This window comes from Lacerta agilis, chromosome 12, assembly GCF_009819535.1.
Source record: "Lacerta agilis isolate rLacAgi1 chromosome 12, rLacAgi1.pri, whole genome shotgun sequence".
NCBI lineage: Eukaryota > Metazoa > Chordata > Lepidosauria > Squamata > Lacertidae > Lacerta > Lacerta agilis.
In genome coordinates, this window is record NC_046323.1 from 1,447,395 (window position 1) to 1,468,321 (window position 20,927).

Sequence of the window (20,927 nt, forward strand, 5' to 3'; positions counted from 1 at the left end):
GTATGTGTGTACATCAGTCCTGTGTACATCCTTCTGTTGGACTACAGGCATGTACGGTACTATAGGTGGACTTCATTTCCTTTCCCAAAATGTCCAAAGTTTGCTGATGTGTAATTCCCTTTACCTTTGAAAAATCTGAATTTCAGCATACTGAACATGAAGTTGCAAGAAGAAACCAATTCCATGCAAGAGAAGAGCCTCACTAATGTTATTAGCAATCAAAGAAAACGGAACATATCCCAAAGCACAAGAGGGTAAAGGCAGAAAGCTTCCTTTGCAGAAACAGAAAGCTTTCTCTAAATTCACCTTGAAAGTACTTCCCCCCATCTCCATCTCACTGTGTGATGTTCGATTTCTTTCTTACCTAGCAGGTAATTATAGAACTTCTTTCCCTAATGCATACAGAAAAGGGTCATTTCAACATTTTATGTAGATTGTCACAGTTTGTTCTCCTTGATATCTTTTTTAAAAATTACTTGCTCAGAATATCCATGCTCCCTCCCACTGCATGCTCCCAAACTGCTGCTCATTCGTTATTATTCATTCCTTCATTTTCCAGATTTTGTCCCCTGGCTGTTTCATTTGATATTAAACTGCTTTTGCACGAATATTGCTGAACTCTGCACTTTGAGTTTCTTGTTCCTCTACTTTCTCATTTAAGTCGAGATATGTATGCCATTACCAAGGAATCTCTGTGCTTTAGGTTTGTGAAGAGAGTGCAGCAAGCCCAGCAAGGTACTATGTGAGGCTAAGCATATACTCTGTACTTTAAAAACAGTAATTCCAAAATGCAGCACCAAGGAATGCTGAATGTCACAGTTTCTATAAATTATGTGAAATAAGCACATTTGTGAATATTAGCTCAATTTGTTTAATTTCTTCTGCTGCTGCTTGCCATGGGAAGAATCCAGGAGTTGTGCAAGGCACCTCTAACCACTGGGAAATCGCACTGACCCCAGCGTTGGCTTCATGGATCCTACCAAAAATTAGTCACATGCTTTTAAGCTTATCCCCAGGGTTATTTAAGGTGTGGAAACTTCATTTTCATTGAAAGTGAGATGAGCTTCTCAAACTGCTGGGTTTTTCAAGTAGTACCAATTTCAGAACATAAAAATAACCCTGCTGGATCAGACCCTAACCTTAACCCCAAACTCCACCTTGTTCAACACTATTTTCTGCAGTAGTCCATCAATCACATGCTTTTGGGAAGCCCAGAGGTACAGCGTGAAGACAGCTCTCTCCCTCTGTTCTTTCCCAGCAACCAGTACTGACTCTGAAACTGGAGGTTGGACAGAGTCAGCCACTGACGCCTTTTCCCTCCATGAATTTGCCAAATCCCATTTAGTGGCTGTCACCACATCCTGCGGTAGAAAATTCTGTAAATGGCTTTCTTTTGCCTGCCCTGCTTCTCCTGGCCACCACTTACATTGAATGACTCTGTGTTCCAGTATAATGGGAGAGGAGAAACTTCTCTCTCTATAATTTTCCCACACCATGCATAATTTTATAAATGAGTCTCTCAATTGGTCTTTTTTCTAAAATAAAAACCCTAATCATTGTAGTCTCTCTAAAGTGCTCTGTCCCTTTAAAAATTTCCTGCAGATTGTTTTCATTGGATGAACTGGAGTTCTAGCCATATGAAAGAAAGGAAAATCCTCTCTCCATTTTCTCCCCACCATTTTATAAACCTCTGCCATGCTTCCCATTTGTTGCACTTCTTTCTAGACCAAAATATTTTTTTCTACATTTTCATGAATTTCATATTTATCTCCACTCATCCCTGAAAACATGACACTTTACCCCATAAGAGACAAAATACTATCAGACAAGAATCCCATCACAACATATTCAGACAACAAATGCAACTCCATCCACAGGGCAGGAAGACAGTCTGCTATGTTGTGTGGAAGGAAACGTACCTGATTTCAGAGTCAACCCTCCACACAGCCCACTAGATTCCCAGTGAAATGGGGTATATTTCAAGAGCATAAACAGAGAACAGCGTAGTGCCATTGGGCAAATCACTTACCCAGACATTTCCGTCTTGGTGATATGGCTTCCAGTTTCTCCCCGTATCACTATAAAGCATCCGGTACTGCGTCACCCAGTCAGAGCTGCTGTATCTGCCTTGAGTAGCAATAGAGCTGATCTGCTTCCTATTGCCAAAATCCACTTGCAGCCACTGGTAATGATCACTGTCTGATGGACACCAGCCTCCAGCCCCTGAAAAGTTAGATGGAAAGAGAGATATTTACACTGTTTAATACCTAACAGAGCTTTCCTGGAAATTACCCCAGTTGAAAGATTGTGGGTGGCATTCCACTAAGATTTACTCAGAGTAGACATTAGTAAAATTTTGTCATGTTACCTGATTTCAGTGGAACAGTCTCCCTCGGAAGGTTGGGGACTCGCCTTCCTAACTTATATTTTAGTCAACTCTTTGTTTGTTTGCTTGTTTTTGTTTTTTGTTTTAATGTTTTTACTGTATTTATAGTTACAGGTGGGTAGCCGTGTTGGTCTGCTATAGTCAAAACAAAACAAAACAAAATTCTTTCCAGTAGCACCTTAGAGACCAACTAAGTTTGTCTCTAAGGTGCTACTGGAAAGAATTTTATTTTATTTTGTTTTGACTGTATTTATATTCGGTGTTAGCCGCCCTGAGCCCGGTCTTGGCCGGGGAGGGCAGGGTATAAATAAATATTTATTATTATTATTAACACTTTTCAAATCTGCCATGGCAAGGAGGGAAGTTCTCACTGCCTACTATGCCACTGAAGCTTTTGCCAGAGACAGATGCTTCCAAAAGAATAAAGCAAAGGGGGGGGGGGTGCAAGAAGCCCTGCTCCACTGTACAGAAAACTTCCTCCCCTCCCTGACAACATTTGAATTTTGGACACAGGAATGGCCAAAATGGCCAAACCGACCCCACCCCACCCCCACTATTTACCAGCTGCCAAAATGTAAAAAAAAAATGAGAGCGACTGTTTTGGTCCATCCAAGTCACTTTCACAAATTTTGAGATTATTCACACTCCTCACAGACTCCACATGACTAGATGCCTTACACATGGCTGCAGCAGCCATTCTCATGACGATGGCATAAGATGTTTCCTGCAGCATTATTTCCAAAAGTACTAATTCACACTAGCTTTTCTTTAGACGGCCACTTGCTAGCAGTGTAAGGGTTTATAAAGCTCCCTCTGAGACATTTTTTATGCTCTACTTTGTCCACTCTGTGGAAAATTTCTTCACCGAGAGTCGGATGACAGAACCACAACACAGCTTCAGCAACAACCTGCACTGCTGTTTTCTGTGAGTTTCCAGTAGGAATGTGTGTAGCCTCTTTCAGAAGGTTTGCTGGTGTTATCAAACCCCTTTTTGCTTCCCTTGAAGTGTCTCAGAAATTTCTTTCACCCAGGTTAGAAGGAACCTCAAAATTATTCACTTTGGGCAAAGCTCAGCAGTAGCTCTGTTATGGTGAATATATATCAGTCGAGTATTATATCCTTATACCTTCATAATAACTGTCAGAGTGTAATAACTTCAAAGCTTCAACAAATTTGCCACAACATCTCACGTCAGGCTTGACTAGTGCAATTCAGTGACAGGTGATTTATTCTCCGTGTCCTTCCTAAGTTCCCACATTAAAGGACCATTTCAAATTAAGTGAGAGGGGAAAGAGCATCTACATCTAAACTCTCTGCAGCACCGTAACATTCATTGAAATGTATAAGCTTGAAAGATTTTCATCAGTGAAACATAAAGAGAAGAATGGATGGCTTTCATTTTGGTTGGCTGAGCATATAAGGGTATCATGAAGTACATCGAGCTTTGCTTGACAAATGTTTTATAGCTGTCGGTGGGGCAATGAACTGATTTCCAATGCAATGGAGTTAGCAATTGTTACCATCATATATTAAACACTCTTGAACCATCTCCCTCTTTAAAGCAATTTTTGGGGATCTATCTCTTGAAGTTGCTGTGGACATTTTATTCTCACATTTATTTATTTGAATCTTTGTAAACTTTGTAAACTTCACTTTCACAGGAAATAAAAAAGGGTGCCATACGATATAAAAACACAATGCTATAATAATAAAGCATCAAAAACATGCCAATAAACTGACTGGTAAAAATTTTCATGGGGTGAGAAAGGAAGCATTATCACCTTCCACTTCCTCTCTTGGCACTTCTAAGGCAGGTAGACGAAGGGAACGCTGTGGATGTAGCTTATCTTGACCTTTGACAAGGTGCCCCATGATAGTCTTGTAAAGAAGCTGGTAAAATGTGGGCTAGACAATGCTACCATTCAGTGGATTTGTAACTGGCTGACTGACCGAACCCAAAGGGTGCTCATCAATGGCCTTCCCCGTAGCAATTGTCACAACTTTGGTGGTTTTAGGCCTTGGGTGGAATCCTTTAGTCTAACAATTGAAGAAGGGCTGGTGTGGTGACTCACCCCTTTTGTGGCAGCGATATCAGGGTTCCCTGTTAGAGGGGTCTTGAAGTGAGTCGCTGACTACAAACACACACAGAGCTCCCCTCAGCAATGCAGGAGGCAGTCAGCTAAGTAAACAAACGTTTTTGTAGTGTCCCAAATTCCTGAATTGACCCTGTCTTGCCTCAGACCCCCCAGCAGGGGGCTGAGAGGGATACACACCCAATGCCTAAACCAAGGTTTCCTACATCTGAAATTGAATAAAGTTGTGGCCATTTTAATCTCAAATATGTTGTCATGCCTATTCCTTGATCCTGAGGGGGGACTGCCCGTGGGCACGCAAACCATAGAGCGAATTCATGCCTCCTGCTAAACTGTTGATTATCATGACATCTACAAACCACAGTGAGACTCACACACCAGCCCTCTCCCTTCTCCTTTGGCACAACATTGTCTTCCCCTTTCTGGTTAACAATCATTTAGCCTTGCATTCAAATGCTGAACATAACAAACAAGCCCATTATTTGAAGCTGGATTCTTTCACACATATCATCAATAAGCTAAATTGGTTCATTGCATAAGGACAAAATGACAGTACAGTTTATAAAAAGAAAAGAAAAGAAGAAGAAGCAAAAAAATTCAACCTCCTTCTCATGGCCATGCCAAAGAAGCAGAGGTGCTGGGGCAGTTTGTGAACCCAAGACTCAGTGCAGCTCATTCCCGTCACAGTAAACTGTGGTTTATTGTGATGCCTGGACTGACCCATGTTAGAGTTGAAGAGTCCATTCATAAATAAATGCCACTGAGTTCAGTGGGGTCTGTCTCTTTCTCTCTCTCTCTCTCTTTCTCTCAAGCATTCATAGGATTGTTGCTTAAGAATACTTGTATTATGGGTAGCAATGTATAAAGAGAACAGGACACACCAGGGGCGTCGCTGGGGGGGGGCGGTGGGGGCGGTACGCCCCCGGGCGACAGGGGCGACAAGCGGCGGGTGGGGGTGACAAGCGGCGCCCCTCCCGCCACTCCCCACGCAACGCCGGTCACCCTGGGAGCAGCAGCGCTGCACGGACGGGGTGCTCCCTCGGCCGTGCGCTGTTGCTCCCGGGGCGACGGAGCAAGCGGCGGTGCGTGGGGGTGACAAGCGGCAGCCCCTCCCGCCATTCCCAAGCGCTGCCGCTCCCTCCGTCACCCCAGGAGCAACAGCGCACAGCCGAGCGAGCACCCCGTCCGTGCAGCGCTGCTGCTCCCGAGGTGACCGGCAGCGTGGGGAGTGGCAGGAGGGGCCGTCGCTTGTCACCCCCACGTGCCGCCACTCGCTCCGTCCCCCCGGGAGCAGCAGCGCACAGTGTGTGGGGTGCTGCTGCTCCTGGGGCAACGGAGCGAACGGCGGCACGTGGGGGTGACAAGAGGCAGCCCCTCCCACCATTCCCACGCGCTGCCGCTCCCTCCGTCACCCTGGGAGCGGCAGCGCACGGCCCGACGACGGAGTGCGCCTGCACGCGCAGGCGCACTCTGTCGTCGGATCGCCGCTTCCACAGCCTCCTTTTGAGCCGGAGAGCTTAAAAGCGAGCTCTTCGGCTTAAAAGAGGGCTGCAGAAGTGGTGGCGGCACTCCCGGAAACGCCCTGGGGGCGGAGCGTCATGACGTCACAGTGTGATGTCACGACGCCCCACCCCCGGGGCGTTTCCTTTGCCGCCCCGGGTACCGCGGAGCCTTACTCCGCCACTGGGACACACACATTCCTAACAGAATGTATAGAATTTGTATCCCAAACAGGAATAGCAATACCATTTTAACATGCATTATGTACAACACAATTCAAACATCCTTCCTCAGAGTTTGGTGAGACTTACTCCCTTGTGAAGCTGCTTGGGAAAATTTGAGCCTTAGTTAAAAGGATTTGCATTCCCTTCCTGATAGGCTGTACTTGAAATTCATGATGCCACATGAAGCATGAGCACTGTGAGATAGTCTAGGACAGGGGTAGGAAGCCTAAGGCCTGGGGGCCAGATGCGGCCTAGTCGTCTTCTCAATCCAGCCCATGGAATCAGCATGTTTTTACATGAGTAGAATGTGTCCTTTTATTTAAAACACATCTCTGGGTTATTTGTGGGGCATATGAATTCATTCATCCCCCCCCCCAAAAAAAATAGTGTGGCCCACCACATGGTCTGAGGGACGGTAGACTGGCCCACGGCTGAAAAAGGTTGCTGACCCCTGGTCTAGGATGTAACATCACTTTTGTTTGACATAGTCTGGATGCTTTAAAAAGCAAACAAACAATTAAACCAAACTACTAGAACACTCCCCTTCATGGATCACTGCCTTGTCATGACGAAGGGGTTTGAATAACTCCAAGAAGCTATGAGCTATGCCGCGCAGGGCCACCCATGATGGACAGGTCACAGCCGAGAGTTTAGACTAAATGTGATCCACCTGGAGAAGGAACTGGCAATCCACTCCAGTATTTTGCCAAGAAAACTCCATGGACATAAAAAAGGAGAAGCTTTGAAAAGAAAGTGAGAGTTTCCAAGGCATGCTCTGGTTGATGGGGTCACGGAGAGTTGGAAACGACTAAGACGACTAAACAACAACAAACAACTAGAACACTAGAATCATATTTGTTGGTATAAAAAAGACTATTCTACTTGGCAGAACTGTCTGAGATTCAAGCAGACTCTGCTGACTCATGGAGAAAGCTGTTTTGCTCCCTAGGAAACCTCACCAGCAGCAATCACTCACTAAATTGATGACAGAAGGTCTGCTTCTTCGGTTTAACCTTTGGGTATTGCAGTCTATAGATGCCTCTAGCCTCTTTTTCCAGAACAAAACCTGTCACAGAGGAGGTCTTAGCAGTGCAGAATATAAAGAGCTAAACATCCTGTCACTAACACGAACCAATCCCTGCTGTGTGTACACACAAATATGCTAGCATTTTTTTAAACAAATCATTAAAGAGAGCAAATCAAATATATACTGCTTAAAAGCAATTTACCTTTGAAATTACAAAAAGAAAAGGCAAAGTCGGGAGATTCACCCAACTCCTACAACATGCCCTCCAACATTTCTCCCATGAAAAGAGGGACATTCTTTGCTACATCAGAAAGCTTCTCCTGTGTTTGACCTCACCGTACATATAGACACCATCTGCACATCAACACCGGTCATCTTGAGCCAAGTGCAACCTCTCAGCCTTATCTACCTCACAGGATTGTTGTAAAGAGAAAATGTGTGCTGGAAGGGATCAACAGATAAATGGAATAAAATAAAATTTTAGCTGTAAGCAGCCTTGAGTCCATGTCAGGGGAAAGGGGGTGGTTTATATATTTATATAATGTATATATAAAATGTATATATAAATAACTGTGAGGATAAGGAACATTTCAGAGAGTAAATCCTATTGAACTCAGTGGGACTTAGTTCTGAGTAAAAATGCATAGAATAGCAGTGTAAGGCTGCACAGTCTTCACCCACTTACCTGAGAGTAAACTCCATTGAATACAGTGGGACTTACTTCTCAGTAGACAGTGTAAGGCTCCATTTACAATAAATGAATAAACACTCCACATATTTCCTTTTTAAAAAAATGGCTGGCTGCTGAAGCACTGAAATTACAGAATTTAAAATGGATTGGTGACATTTTCCTTCAAAATTATAGGAAGGGCTTCTTGTGCCAGCTTCATTTCCTTCATTTGGTGCATAAAAAATATTTTCTGTATAAGCAGATAAATTATTTTCTGTATAAGCAGGATAAGTGTTTTTTTGAGCCTACACACACACACACACACACACACACACACACCACTTTTATTTGTTCTCTGAGATATGGTTCAACTTGCTTTTCAACTGAGGTAACCTTGGGCAGATCATTTTCTCCAGGCCACAGGCTTGTGTGGATCAACTGGGTTACCACCCTTCTATAACTCTGGGTTTCGTGAAATGTTACGCGTTAAATAAAAATAGAGAGCATACACCAACACAAGTTCAATATTCTCAGACACACAACTGTATCTCACACACTGCTGGCAACTGTGAGCACATCCTCCCGGCAGTTGATGGCCCTGGAGATATGAACTAATGTGAGGCAACAATCCAAAGGAGGGTCTCCTACTTATTTCCTACTTCTTTAACAACAAAATTGTCCAAGACAGTTAACCAAATCAAAGTCATGCCTGGATTTCATGGGTTTCTGCTCCCTTAAGAAGCCAGGGTGCTGCAGTGGGTGTTCTGTGGGGTCTAAACTAAGCCTATGTCTGCTCAACTCTCAGCTCAACCCTAAGTCACCTTTGGCCAGTTGCTTTCTCTCAGCTTACGCTTCCTCAGGTGGTTGCTGTGTGTGTGTGTGTGTGTGTGTGTGTGTGTGTGTGTGTGAACGTCAAGCACAGCACAGGGTAGCCTAGCGCAGGCTTCCTCAATCTCAGCCCTCCATATGTTTTGAGACTACAATTCCCAGCATCCCTGACCATTGGTCCTGCTAGCTAGGGATCATGGGAGTTGTAGGCCAAAAACATCTGGAGGGCTGAGGTTGAGGAAGCCTGGCCTAGCAAATATATTTAATCCATACTGTTCCTAGGTATCCCAAGATAGGTATCCTTCTCCAAAGTGTCAGTTCACAGTAAACTGAGAGTAAACTCTTGCAGTAAGAAAAGGAAGCAAAATGAAGGAAAGGAATATTGGGTGTTGCTCAATCAGCTTCTGTGAAGGCAGCGGTGACCAGCCCACAGGGAGGCCATGTGCCATATCTTTGCTAGACACACTGAGGAGATCGATGGGAAGTTTCCTCGTACTGTTTGATCTATCATGCGGTGTAATTTAGGCAGGTTGATTACTTTATTCATTTAGTCTGTGAAATGTGTAGTGTCTATTGATCTGAGGATTAAGGGCAGTTCTTCTTTCATCAGGTACACACTCTTAGCATAAGTTGGAAGAAAGTTGGATTAGTCAGAGAGTTTTCCTTGTGGGATTCTCACAGGAACCCACCTCATCTTTGCTTGCTTGTTTAATATTACATCCTTCATTTAAGCACATTGCCACAGACCAATCTATACTTCATTAAACTATTAATGAACATTCTTGTCCATTAAATAACCAGAATGTTGGGGGAGAGCTGCAGGCACGTTCTCTTAAATGCTACATTTCTTTGTGCACGGATTTTAGTTCTCATGAGGGAACATTCAAATTTGAGATCATCAGCAATTAAAATTGGGCAGTACATGTAATAGGGGGGGGGCACATGCATCTGGTGGGTCCCTATCTGGCCCATGGTCCTTCCTCCCCAGCCCAGCCCAGCCTACCCTACCACCTAAGCAAATTGTGAGCAAACAGTGTATATGTGTTTTTCCATGCATGCTGCACAGAAGAAAAGTGAATTGCCTGTGGGATGCTATGGGAGAACTCAGTCAGTAGAGCATGAGACTGTTAATCACAGGGTTGTGGGTTTGAGCCCCATGTTGCATTGCAAGGGGGTTGGACTAGATGACCCTTGTTGGTCCCTTCCAACTCTACAATTCTACAATACTATGGTGTCATAATGCCAGATGAAATAGCTAACCAGATCTGTCTATGTAAACAATGTCATAAAACTAATTCACTGCTTCCTGTTCTGAGTCTGAATGGGCAAACAGTTTTATTCCTATTTTTAGCCTCCTTCCCATGACAAATCACTGTAAAGGTGTGAGGTTTTCATAACTGACAAGTTTTGACAAAAATCCCCTCTGTTTTTCAGCTCAGTCTCACTATTTGCATTTCCCTGCTGCTAGCGTGTGTCTTTTGTTCTCAGTTTTAGCATCCCCAAATCTATTAAATCCAGTCAGTCCCATCTTCTTGTATGATTTTTTCACTGCTTAAGTTCAAATCTTTGCTGACCTTTAAAAATGAGAAAGCACAAGATGTAATGACTGCACTTTATGATTTTTTGATATGTAAGCTACATGTTTAAAGATGAATTATTATGAATTGCTATTGTATTAAATATTCTATCTTGCCATGGAACTGTATGCCACACACACACACACACACACACACACACATATATATGAAACTCAAACCACAGTATTATAATCAAAAACGGCAGCATTCCCATGAAATCTGCCTAACAGCGAGTTCAATTAGAATAAATCCCTATAGTAGGGGACACATTTCTCAGTGCTCATTGCCCTGCCAGCCTTCTTAATGGAGCTCAACGCCAAATCAATGATCTGTCTGCCCTAATGAACAAAAGCAGAGGATGGCAAGAGCTGATAGCAATGAGAGATAAACAGGCTCTCAGAGCCAATCAGCTGCCGTTGGAGGAGCCCTTTTTTCCAAAGAGAGGAGGCAAGGTCTCACTAGAAAGAGTTCCCACCAGCAAACAAGCATTTAGTAGCTTCAGTTATTTTAACTGACACATCACAGGGAGCTGTGCCTGAACCATCTGCTCTGCTTCCCAGTTACAAATGAAAACATTGCAACAACAAAAATCCCACAGACAACAAACCACAACCCTCATTCGCAACTGTATCAGAAGGGAATTTCAGCTATGTTCTGAAAGGGGTTTAGAAAGGGCTTGTGCAATGTCTCTATCAAAAGCTTGCTGGTGGGCATGCAACCATCTGGGCTTTTTAGATGGAGTGCTGAGGTGAGACGGCTGCAAGAAAGGCTGGACTTTGGCAGCAGACAGTGACTGCAGAGTTCAGCTTATATTAGGCAAATTATCTTCTGGTTGTCTTAGCAGAGGCTGGGGAAGAAGGAAACCAGTTTCTCTTACAGGTAGGTTGGTCTGCTGTAGTCGAAACAAAATTAAAAAATTCCTTCCAGTAGCACCTTAGAGACCAACTAAGTTTGTTCTTGGTATGAGCTTTCATGTGCATGCACACTTCTTCAGATCAAACACAGTATTATCATCAAAAGTGCGCAGGCATCAGAAGTGTGCATGCACACGAAGGCTCATACCAAGAGCAAACTTAGTTGGTCTCTAAGGTGTTACTGGAAGGAAATTTTTTATTCAGTTTCTCTTAGTTCTCCTTGGTGATGGGTAGATTCATACCTATGCAATTTAACTGCTTCCCAGGTCACATTATGCAGCAGAGGCCCTGGTTTGTCCTGTTCTTTCACCTGTTATCATCCTCTTTATTCTGGAACCTTCCATGATGGACTACAAAAAGTTTTGTAGGAGTCCAAGTCTACAGTATCTACCCATATGCCAGAATGATGCTGCATCATTGCCCCATAGCATCTACATGGTGGGGGACCGGGGGCAGGGGGATTTTTGACCTGTCACAATCTCCTTCTACCCCTATGGGCCAATTTTGACAGGTGGGCAGGACAACTTAGCCGTCAATCACCTGGCATCATTACACCAGGTGAGGCAGTCCCACCCACCTATCAAAGTTGACTCACAAGGGTTGGGGGAGACAGTGGCCAAGCAAGATCACACTTTTGGCACATCATTAATAATCCACCTCACGTCACTACAATCTCTGTGGACCGTTGCTTTCTTTTGTCTACAGACAATAGCTTATAATCTTCAGGTTGTTAAAAAGTAGATTTCCAAGGAAAACTGAAGGACCAGAAAGTTAGACTTTGTGCCTGATCCACAACCAATTGAGCAGTGTGCTCTGAAAATTGTGCTGTCCACCCCAGCACTTCCGGCACGCCCCACAGCGCTGCACCATCTTCATTGGGCCATTACTGCTTCTTCTGGCCACTGTGGAGGCTCATGGGTCCCCACCAGACCCTCTGTTCAAATCCAGCCAATCTGTGAGGGCCTGGGGGGGAGGGGTGACCTGGGAAGTGTGCCTGAGGGATGCAGTCTTCACTCAGGTCTGCTCCCCAGGCATATATTCTGGCCAGCGCTGAACTTGTTAGCTCAGTTGTCCGGCAGCGTCACCCACCCGACCCTCCCTTTATTATTTTGCTTGTTTATTTAACTTTTTCCTTTTCAGATCATTGGGTTTGCTATGGCTTTTAAATGGCTGCCATATTCAGACCCGGGAAGGAATTTTCCCTGCACTGCAGGTTTCACCTTCTCCATAGCATTGGTCACAACTTTGGCAGTTTAGGTCTTGGGTGGAATCCTAACCAGGGGAGGGTGAAGTGGTGACACCCCCCCTATTCTCAAAGTGGCATTAACAGGGTACCCCCCTTAGAGACGTCTTGTGGGAAGTCTCTGCCCAAAGAGCCAGAAGCATGGGGTTAGCAGCCATAGAGCTTCCCTCTGCGTTTTAGGGGGCCATCTCAGTGGCATAGCTAACCGCTCAGGCATCCGGGGCGGCGTGTGCACCCTGCATGTGTGTCCCATGCTTGGGGGGTGGGACAAGCCACCCATGGGGGGTTGAGCCGCGCAAGGTGCTCTGGGCAGAGCCTGCATGGAGTCCACCTGCCACCTCCCCCTCAGCTGCAGGTTGGCTGAGGGGGAGGCCACCAGAAGACACAAGCCCCATGGCACCTTTTCAAGCGGCATGGTGGCTGCAGGAGTCTGCCTGCCGCATCACTCCCAGAAGAGACGCATGGCCTGGGAGCAGTGCAGACCCCATGGTAAGTGCTGCCCCCTGGGTAAGTGGCACCCAGTGTGCCCCACCTCCCCTGCCCCTTAGCTATGCTGCTGTGTAAACCTGCGTTTTGTGATGGACCCACCTTCCCAGAATAGACCCTGTTATGCCTCAGACCCTCAGCAGGGGAGGGATACACGCCCAATGCCTATGCCAAGGTTTACCTGCACCTGAAATCAATAAAGGTGTGTCCATTTTCAAATCCCAGATAGTTGTTGTGTCCATTTATTCCTTCATGCTAATAGGTGGGGCAGTCTGTGGCTGAGCATGCAATACACTTAGCCAATGTTACAATTCTGCTAACATGACATGCAGAGATCAAGGTGCAGAGCAGTTCTCTTAGGATGTCTTGCCTAGCTCTCCCCGCGGCCTTGGTACCTAGCTGTGGTTTTGGGGTTCACCAGCATGTATTTCTGTTCCAGCAGAGATATATAGAACAGCAATCAGCATTTAAGTTGTCATCATCCTAATCTTATGCATTACACCAAATTCCCTTCTTTCGTTAATACTTGGCAGTGAATGATTGCTCAGAAGCAACACAAGGATTATTAAACCAAGGGTTTTAAAAATCAGTTAATCACAAAGACCTCTCAATTTTAAAGTTAATCTACCTTGGAAATAATAAGCTAGCTCTATCAAATTGCACACCATTGTGAAGAAGATAGGCCTGAATGATCTCTTCTCCCTACAATAACAGTGAGGAAATAAGAGAGGCAATATTTCCTATTTAAAAATAAATACCACTAATATAATAAATGGAGATTGACTAGTTTAATTTTCTTTCCTTTTTGTCCAGTTTCCATTTCCTTACATAGACTGTTGAAGAGAAATGCCCCCCTCCACCTTGAAAATGATTCTGGGGATCCAGCTGTGCCTAGGGAGGACCTGATCCGCAGCAGCGCTGTGACAGTTGAAGCTGTCAGGAAGAGCATTCAGTACATGGCCTGTGGTGAAGTATTCATGGTGTTTTCAAGTTTTAGAATTGGGGGGTGCCACTGTGTAACTGAATTATGGTGCTGAAGGAGACTCTTGAGAGTCCCATGGACTGCAAAAAGATCAAACTTATCCATCCTTAAAGAAATCAGCCCTGAGAGCTCACTAGAAGGACAGATCCTGAAGTTGAGGCTCCAGTACTTTGGCCACCTCATGAGAAAAGAAGACTTCCTGGAAAAGACCCTGATGTTGGGAAAGATGGAGGGCACAAGGAGAAGGGGGCGACAGAGGATGAGATGGTTGGACAGTGTTCTCGAAGCTACTAACATGAGTTTGGCCAAACTGCGGGAGGCAGTGAAAGATAGGCGTGCCTGGCGTGCTCTGGTCCATGGGGTCACGAAGAGTCGGACACAACTGAACGACTGAACAACAATAACTGTGTAACTGCAGTGTTATTGATTTGGGGAGGTGGGCAAGGTGAATAAGCTGCCTTTTGACTCCACACACACACACACACACACACACACACATCTGTGAATAGAAACTGCATTTTCTGTCTTTTCCTAGCACAGCATACATCTCTGGGCCCCTTGCTTTGTTACCACTTGGCACAGCAGCAAGAATGAAAAGGCAATGAGGAGGAAGACCAGGAGACAGCGGAGAAAAAGAAACAGTAACTCAAAGACGCAGAAGGTCATACTCATACCTAGCTGTTATGTGACAGTAGGCCAAGGTAAAATTAGAACTTGGCTTAAAGTTACCTGTTGCCATGGTGTTGTTTATGCAGTTTGAATGTTTTTATTAACGAATGTGCTGATCACACCTCAAGTAGCCAATGTATATTCAGCATAGGTTGTTTTTCCGTGAGTCTTTGTAGATCAATCATATAAATATGAGCTTCACGCCTTTTTATGGTGTGCAGATCCTTGGTGCTTAAACACATTTGTGCCTCACTTAAGCGTGAACAACTTTTTACGATCTTTCCACCTCTGGCAGCAGCACCGACTTGGGCCCCTGCTTGTGGGTGCCCAGGGCACATGCCCCAGGCCCTGTGACGTCATGACGTGATGTCACGTCATGTCATGGTGCCATGGTGGCGACTGGGCCAGGGCCTGTGAGATCCACCAGAGTGCCAGGGGCAAAGCGGTGGCTGGTGGTGGCCTTGTGAAATCACTCCCCCTGGCACCTGGTGCAGCTGCTGTGTAGGGTGCCCAGAGCACCCAGGACCAGAATGGGATGGAGGGGGGTATTTGAGGCGAGTCACATGCATTTTGAACCTCACAAACCTGTTTCTTACCACATATCATACCTACAGTTCTGATGCTTGATGGTAGAACTGGGCAATTGACTGCTGGAAAGAAAAAAACCCAGTTGCCTAACAATCACTCCTGCCTGTATTGGGGCTTCACTGAACTGTCAAGGATTGTTTCTCAGTCATTACATCCAGCACTTAATTATTGTCTTGCCTTGGTTATATTTCTGGGAAGAGAAGAGATCTAGGATTACCTTCTGGATTCTACCTTACTGGTAGAAATGGAACTACTCCAAAGTAAGACCCTTCACCCCTAGCCTTGTTAGGGGGTGTAAGATACCATGGCCACTGAAAACAGAGATTTGAGAAAATTCACTGGTGTAATCTTTAGGAGCAACTCTAAAATATAGAAGAACATCTAAGATCAAAATAGTATATAATGCCTTGATTCCTTATTGCATGTCTTATGTGTGCAAACACGGAGACTTTTAAATTATATTTCATTATGAAATAACAAAAAGTTACATTTAGGTACAGCACATTAACTAAATAAAAGTCAACACATTTATGAATCAAGAGTCTCAGGGTACTACTATCTGTTATAAATTACAAATGGAATGGAAGTTTATTTAATCATAATCTTCCTTTTCTCAACATCTATAGAGAATAATATCTATAAAGCTATAAGCAGGGTATTCTACCAATTTTCCCCTGCTGAAAAACTTGTCTTGAGAATATTAATAGCTAGCTTGTTCCTAATAGTCTAGATTGCTAGTTCCCCCCATGCCCACCTTGAAGCTGTGTTTATACACTCATCACAGGCCTTTCTCTACACTCTCATCTTCTGAAATCTGTTTTTGGTGGGGCCCCCCGACAATAGTAGGCCAAATGGAATTCCTCAATAGCTGGCCATTGGTGCTGCCCTTTGAAGGTCTGCATTTTCTCTTTATGCTATGTTGGTGCTAGTCCATTGTCATACCAGCAAAAGTCTGCACATGCTCCACTGTGAGGCAAGCCTTGGAGGCAGGCAGGCAGCAGGGCAAATGAGCTGGGTTTGCCATGGCGGGGGTTGAGCAAGTGGGATGGGCCAGTGGGGCACAGGTGGGCGAGCGAGACGGAATTTGTGGCAGCAGGGTGAGTCCAGTGACCGGGGGGTGGCATGGTGGGGGAGGCAAGTTGCAAAGATTTGATGGGGAGTAAGGAGAGGGACTTAGAGAAGGGGGCTTAATAAAGGGAGAGGGGCTTTGCAGGGGGGGGGTTGGTGAGTGAAGTGAGTGGTGGCATCAGCCCCTAGTTAGCACACATAGAGACTCAAATCTTTTAACTTCCTACTGCTTTTGATATTGCTTCTTTTTTATCATGGTCTTCTGCAACTTTGTCTCCTTTCTAGTTGTTAGATATATTGCCTATTCACATTTTGCTTTCTGCCTGTCTTTGTCAGTTTTCAATAATATTTTTGAAGGCAATTTCTTGTTCCTTTCATTCTTCTTCTTCTTCTTTTTAAAATGGAGGCCACTAAGCTTCTGTTCTTATCTTGTAACTCTTTTGATTTTAGACTTTGTCTGCAGATGATCCCATCAAGCTTGTGTGACTGTAACTCCCATGTTGATGCTCTTTCTCGACTTCTATTTCTCTGACACTTCATCTAGCAAATTTCATAGCAGATGCCGTCTGTCTTTGATGCAAGGTTTCTGTTTTGTGCTCAATGAGGGGCTTGCCTTTATATTAGCTATCTTTTTTCTGCCACTTATTTGGGTTATTTTGAAATCATGTTTATCTGCTTAAAATCTCCAAATTCATCCCTGGTGACCTGTTTCCAAATGTTTGTGCTAGTTTAAGAATACTATTAACAATCTCAGCATCAGCAGCTTCTGTAGAGAGGTCATTTAGCAAACATAAGATAATTAAATATTATTTAAGGTCAACAATATCTCAGGAACATCCAGTGGATTTGTCAGGCTAAGTATTGAATCAAACATTGCCTGAACAATTAATTTTCATTCTGTGATTCAAAAACTTTCATAAAAAAGGCCAGAAAAGCTCCTTTTTAAAGTAAGTAGTAAGTTTATCTGCCTTTCTTTACTAATACTAATGTTCCAATGATCTGATCTGCATTGCATTATACCGTAAAAGGATGTTTCAATGTAAATTCTTTCTCCTTATCTGTATTGTAGCATAAACAAAGATGTTCAAATCGTATGTGCTTTCTTATCTCCAATCCTCTTTTCTTTTATTCATATTTATCACAAGGCCTTAAATTCAGAAGATTAATAGAGCCCACCACTCCCACCCCCGTCTTCCATACCCCTTTTGACCTTCCAGGCTACAGCTCATGGCATAAAACAGTAGTGGATAAAAACAGAATGATTCCCATTTACCACAGACAAGCTGGTGGAAAAGTGTTGTTTCTACATCTGCAGTCACTGATGATATAGAAGCTTGTTAGCCCATTTTTATTTTTGTTTTTTTGGGTGGGCGGTTTATCACAGGTAGGTGGCTTCTGTTGCCACAGCTGATCACAACCTTGGATTTCTCTTTCTTTCTTTCTTTCTTTCTTTCTTTCTTTCTTTCTTTCTTTCTTTCTGCAGTGGTTAAGAGTGGTGGACTCATAATCTGGTGAACCGGGTTTGCTTCCCTGCTCCTCCACATACAGCTGCTGGGTGACCTTGGGCTAGTCACACTTCTCTGAAGTCTCTCAGCCCCACTCACCTCACAGAGTGTTTGTTGTGGGGAAGGAAAGGAGGGAAAGGAGAATGTTAGCCGCTTTGAGACTCCTTAAGGTAGTGATAAAGCAGGATATCAAATCCAAACTCCTCCTCCTCCTCCTCCTCCTCCTCCTCCTCCTCCTCTTCTTCCCCTCCTCCTCATCTTAAATCAAGTTAGTGGGGGATGTAGATGAGTGATTTGAGGAGTCAGAACCACAGAAACCAGATATCACCTGTCAACTTCTGTCAAGTTCTGCCCACTGTGGGGAGGAGGGCAAGCAGCAGGAAAAAACATGTCCATATCTGAAAAAATGCCAATGGAGGCTGGCACAGTAGGTTTTCCAGTGAATTGTGACCCAAACATATTTTAATAATAGTAGGGGTGGGATGCCAGATGATAGCTATGCTGTTGGTCAAGAATTTAAAAGACCCATCCTAAGTGAGAAATATCCACTGCAGAGGCCTAAAAGTGTCCCCCATTGCCATGGACTGGCTGGATGAAGAGGAGTGATGGAGGCACCAGCTCAGGAACTGAAATATACTCGGAGTCAAGTGTGAATTTCATGCTCTTTATTCAGCTCATGGTAGTGAGGAATGCAGTTCCCCCAAAACGTTTGCTTTATATACATTATTTACACAATGGGCCCCACGTGATTGGCTAATTCCGGGATACTCCTGTTTGCCAATCGGGTTGCGGATTCACTTCCACCTGGAGCTGGATTGGGTGGCTCCTGCGGACCAATCAGACTGCTGCATTCTGGATCCTATTGTTCTAGGACCAATCAGACTGCTGCATTCTGAATCCTATTCAACTCAGTACATAACAGGAACCCCCAAGGGAAACCCCAGAGAAGGAAGGCTCAGAGCCAGGAGATGGGTGCTGGGACACCAGACCCTCCAAGTTTCCCTATTTTCCAGGGAAACCACCCAGAGCAGCTAGGTGAGCCCAGTCAGATGGGCGAGGTGTACATGACTATTACTACTACTACTAATGTCCAGGGCTTAGTGAGTAGGAGAAGCCTGTGACAGGGACAGCAGTTCAGGCTCCGAGGCTGACAAGGAGGGAGGTCAAGAGATGGCTGAAGAATCCAGGGAGGGAGAGAGCCATGTATACATCCTTGAACTGTATGGAGCCAAGTTGGGAAATAAATTTAATACTAAATAAAACAATAAATTAATCCAAGGAGAGAGCACAATGCCACAGTGAAACCTCTTTTGAGGTTGCTTCAGTTCCAGGGAAATCTCAGACTAGATTAGTTCCAATGGAAATGACATAACAGAAGACACTCTCTGCTGTTTCTCTCTTTCTCCATTTATAATTCTTGAAAAAATGACTCTCTGCATGATCACTCTGGCTGTGGTTGCCATTCTTTTTTGCCCTGACACACTCAGTTATTCAGCTCCACCACAGAATCATCAATATAAATGTACTTAGTGAACTAGTAAGGTAATTATGATTATTCATATTTGATAAGTACCAGGGTTGTGTGTGTGTGTGTGTGTCTGTGTAGTTGTCCAGGTTTATGTGGGGAATTTGCAAGGCTAGGGAACTGAACTCACAAATTACTGATGCTGAGGATACGGTCTTCTTTACAGTTATTTTTTAGGCTGCAGTCTGCACTCATTTCTTAGGAGTCACATCTACTGACACTTCTCAGCAAACATACAAATGCATCATGTTTCCCTTTTCTCTATCCCCTGTTGTATATTGTGAGCTAGTTTAGGTAAGAACAGATTTCCCTTTTGTGAGCAAGGACTGACTAATTTATTAGATTTCTTTAAAGCATTTCACAAATAATATATCTATAAAAGGAGCAACATCCATCACCAAACTAAGCGTCTCAGTTCCAAATCTGAAAAAGTGGAATTGTAGAAAGGCATGGCTGCTGGAACAGTGCATGCAAGTGAGGCAATTCTTACATTTAACAGTAAGACAAAAATAATAAGCATAATGATAGGTGGTGGGAAGTATATATTTTTAAGGTAAATTCCATCCATTTTATTCCAAGGTTCTTTTAACAGTACTCGGTATTTTTGCAAACCTCAGGATTCTCTCTGTAGCATGTGGATCCCTTCTCTAGTGGTCCCTATTTTGTTCCAGTCCTGTTAGGACTTACCATTTTCTGTTTGAAGGAGTTGTAGAAGTACATATGGGAGACATGAACCTTGTTGCAGCCACGTGGCCATTTTGTCCCCAAAATGTGTCACACCGTTTCACGTTAGTGAAGCCACAGCTTCCACACTGGATTTAACTTTGGACAGAATTATGCTGCAAAACTATGCAGAAAAGCACTGAAGAGAAGCACAATAACTCTAAATTTTATGTGGTATCTAATAGGAAACAATCTGCAGGGCTCTGAGGGAGGCCCTTCTCTATTAGTCCAGATTAAATGATTAAAAGGGACTTGGGCTGGAATTGTGATGAGTGCCACCAATTCCATGAAAATCTGGAAGCCCCCAAAGTTGCTCTCTCTTGCACATCTTCCAATCATTACAATGCAAATGGTCCATCCGCTACAATGGCTGCTGCAACTCTCTACCATTTTCTGAGGAGTTAAAATATTTTACGTTACTAAAATAGCAGCCCCAATCACTACTGAATGCAAAGGTAATGTATCTGCTATTAGACAAAGTACCTGATCCAGCAAATAGTTAAAACCCTTCTAAAGGATGACCTAAAAGCATTCCAGGAAAATTGCCCTTAAATTTTAATTGAAATCGCTTAAAATAATAGAGGCAATTCGTATTTATTACATATAATAAAAGGCATAATTGCATTACTTTCTGGAGCACTTTGCAGCAACAATCGTTATATGACAGTGCAAGGAGAAGACACTGACAATTATTTCCTCAAGCTGAGCTCCCCCCCCCTTAAAAAAAAAAACACCCCCACAGGATAAAAGCTCTGTGTAGTTGAAGGAAGATGGGCTATAACACGGCATCCTAATTTTACCAGATATCTGTTTCAATTATTTTTAAGTGTATTAGTTATAATACTATTCAGGGATTTAGGTAAATAAAGTGAAGTGGTAGAAGCATCTTATTAAAACTCGGATGAGACTGCAAGAAGAG

At 43.9% G+C, this 20,927-nt stretch overlaps 1 protein-coding gene across 1 annotated transcript in view; it reads right to left on the reverse strand.

Moving 5' to 3' along the window:
• The window catches only part of CNTNAP2 (contactin associated protein 2), a 936,385-nt gene that overhangs the window by 543,047 nt on the left and 372,411 nt on the right, over positions 1-20,927 (reverse strand). Inside the window, exon 3 of the mRNA XM_033166345.1 lies at positions 2,030-2,223. Coding sequence (XP_033022236.1) covers positions 2,030-2,223 — 194 coding nt within the window. The remainder of the gene's footprint in view (positions 1-2,029; positions 2,224-20,927) is intronic.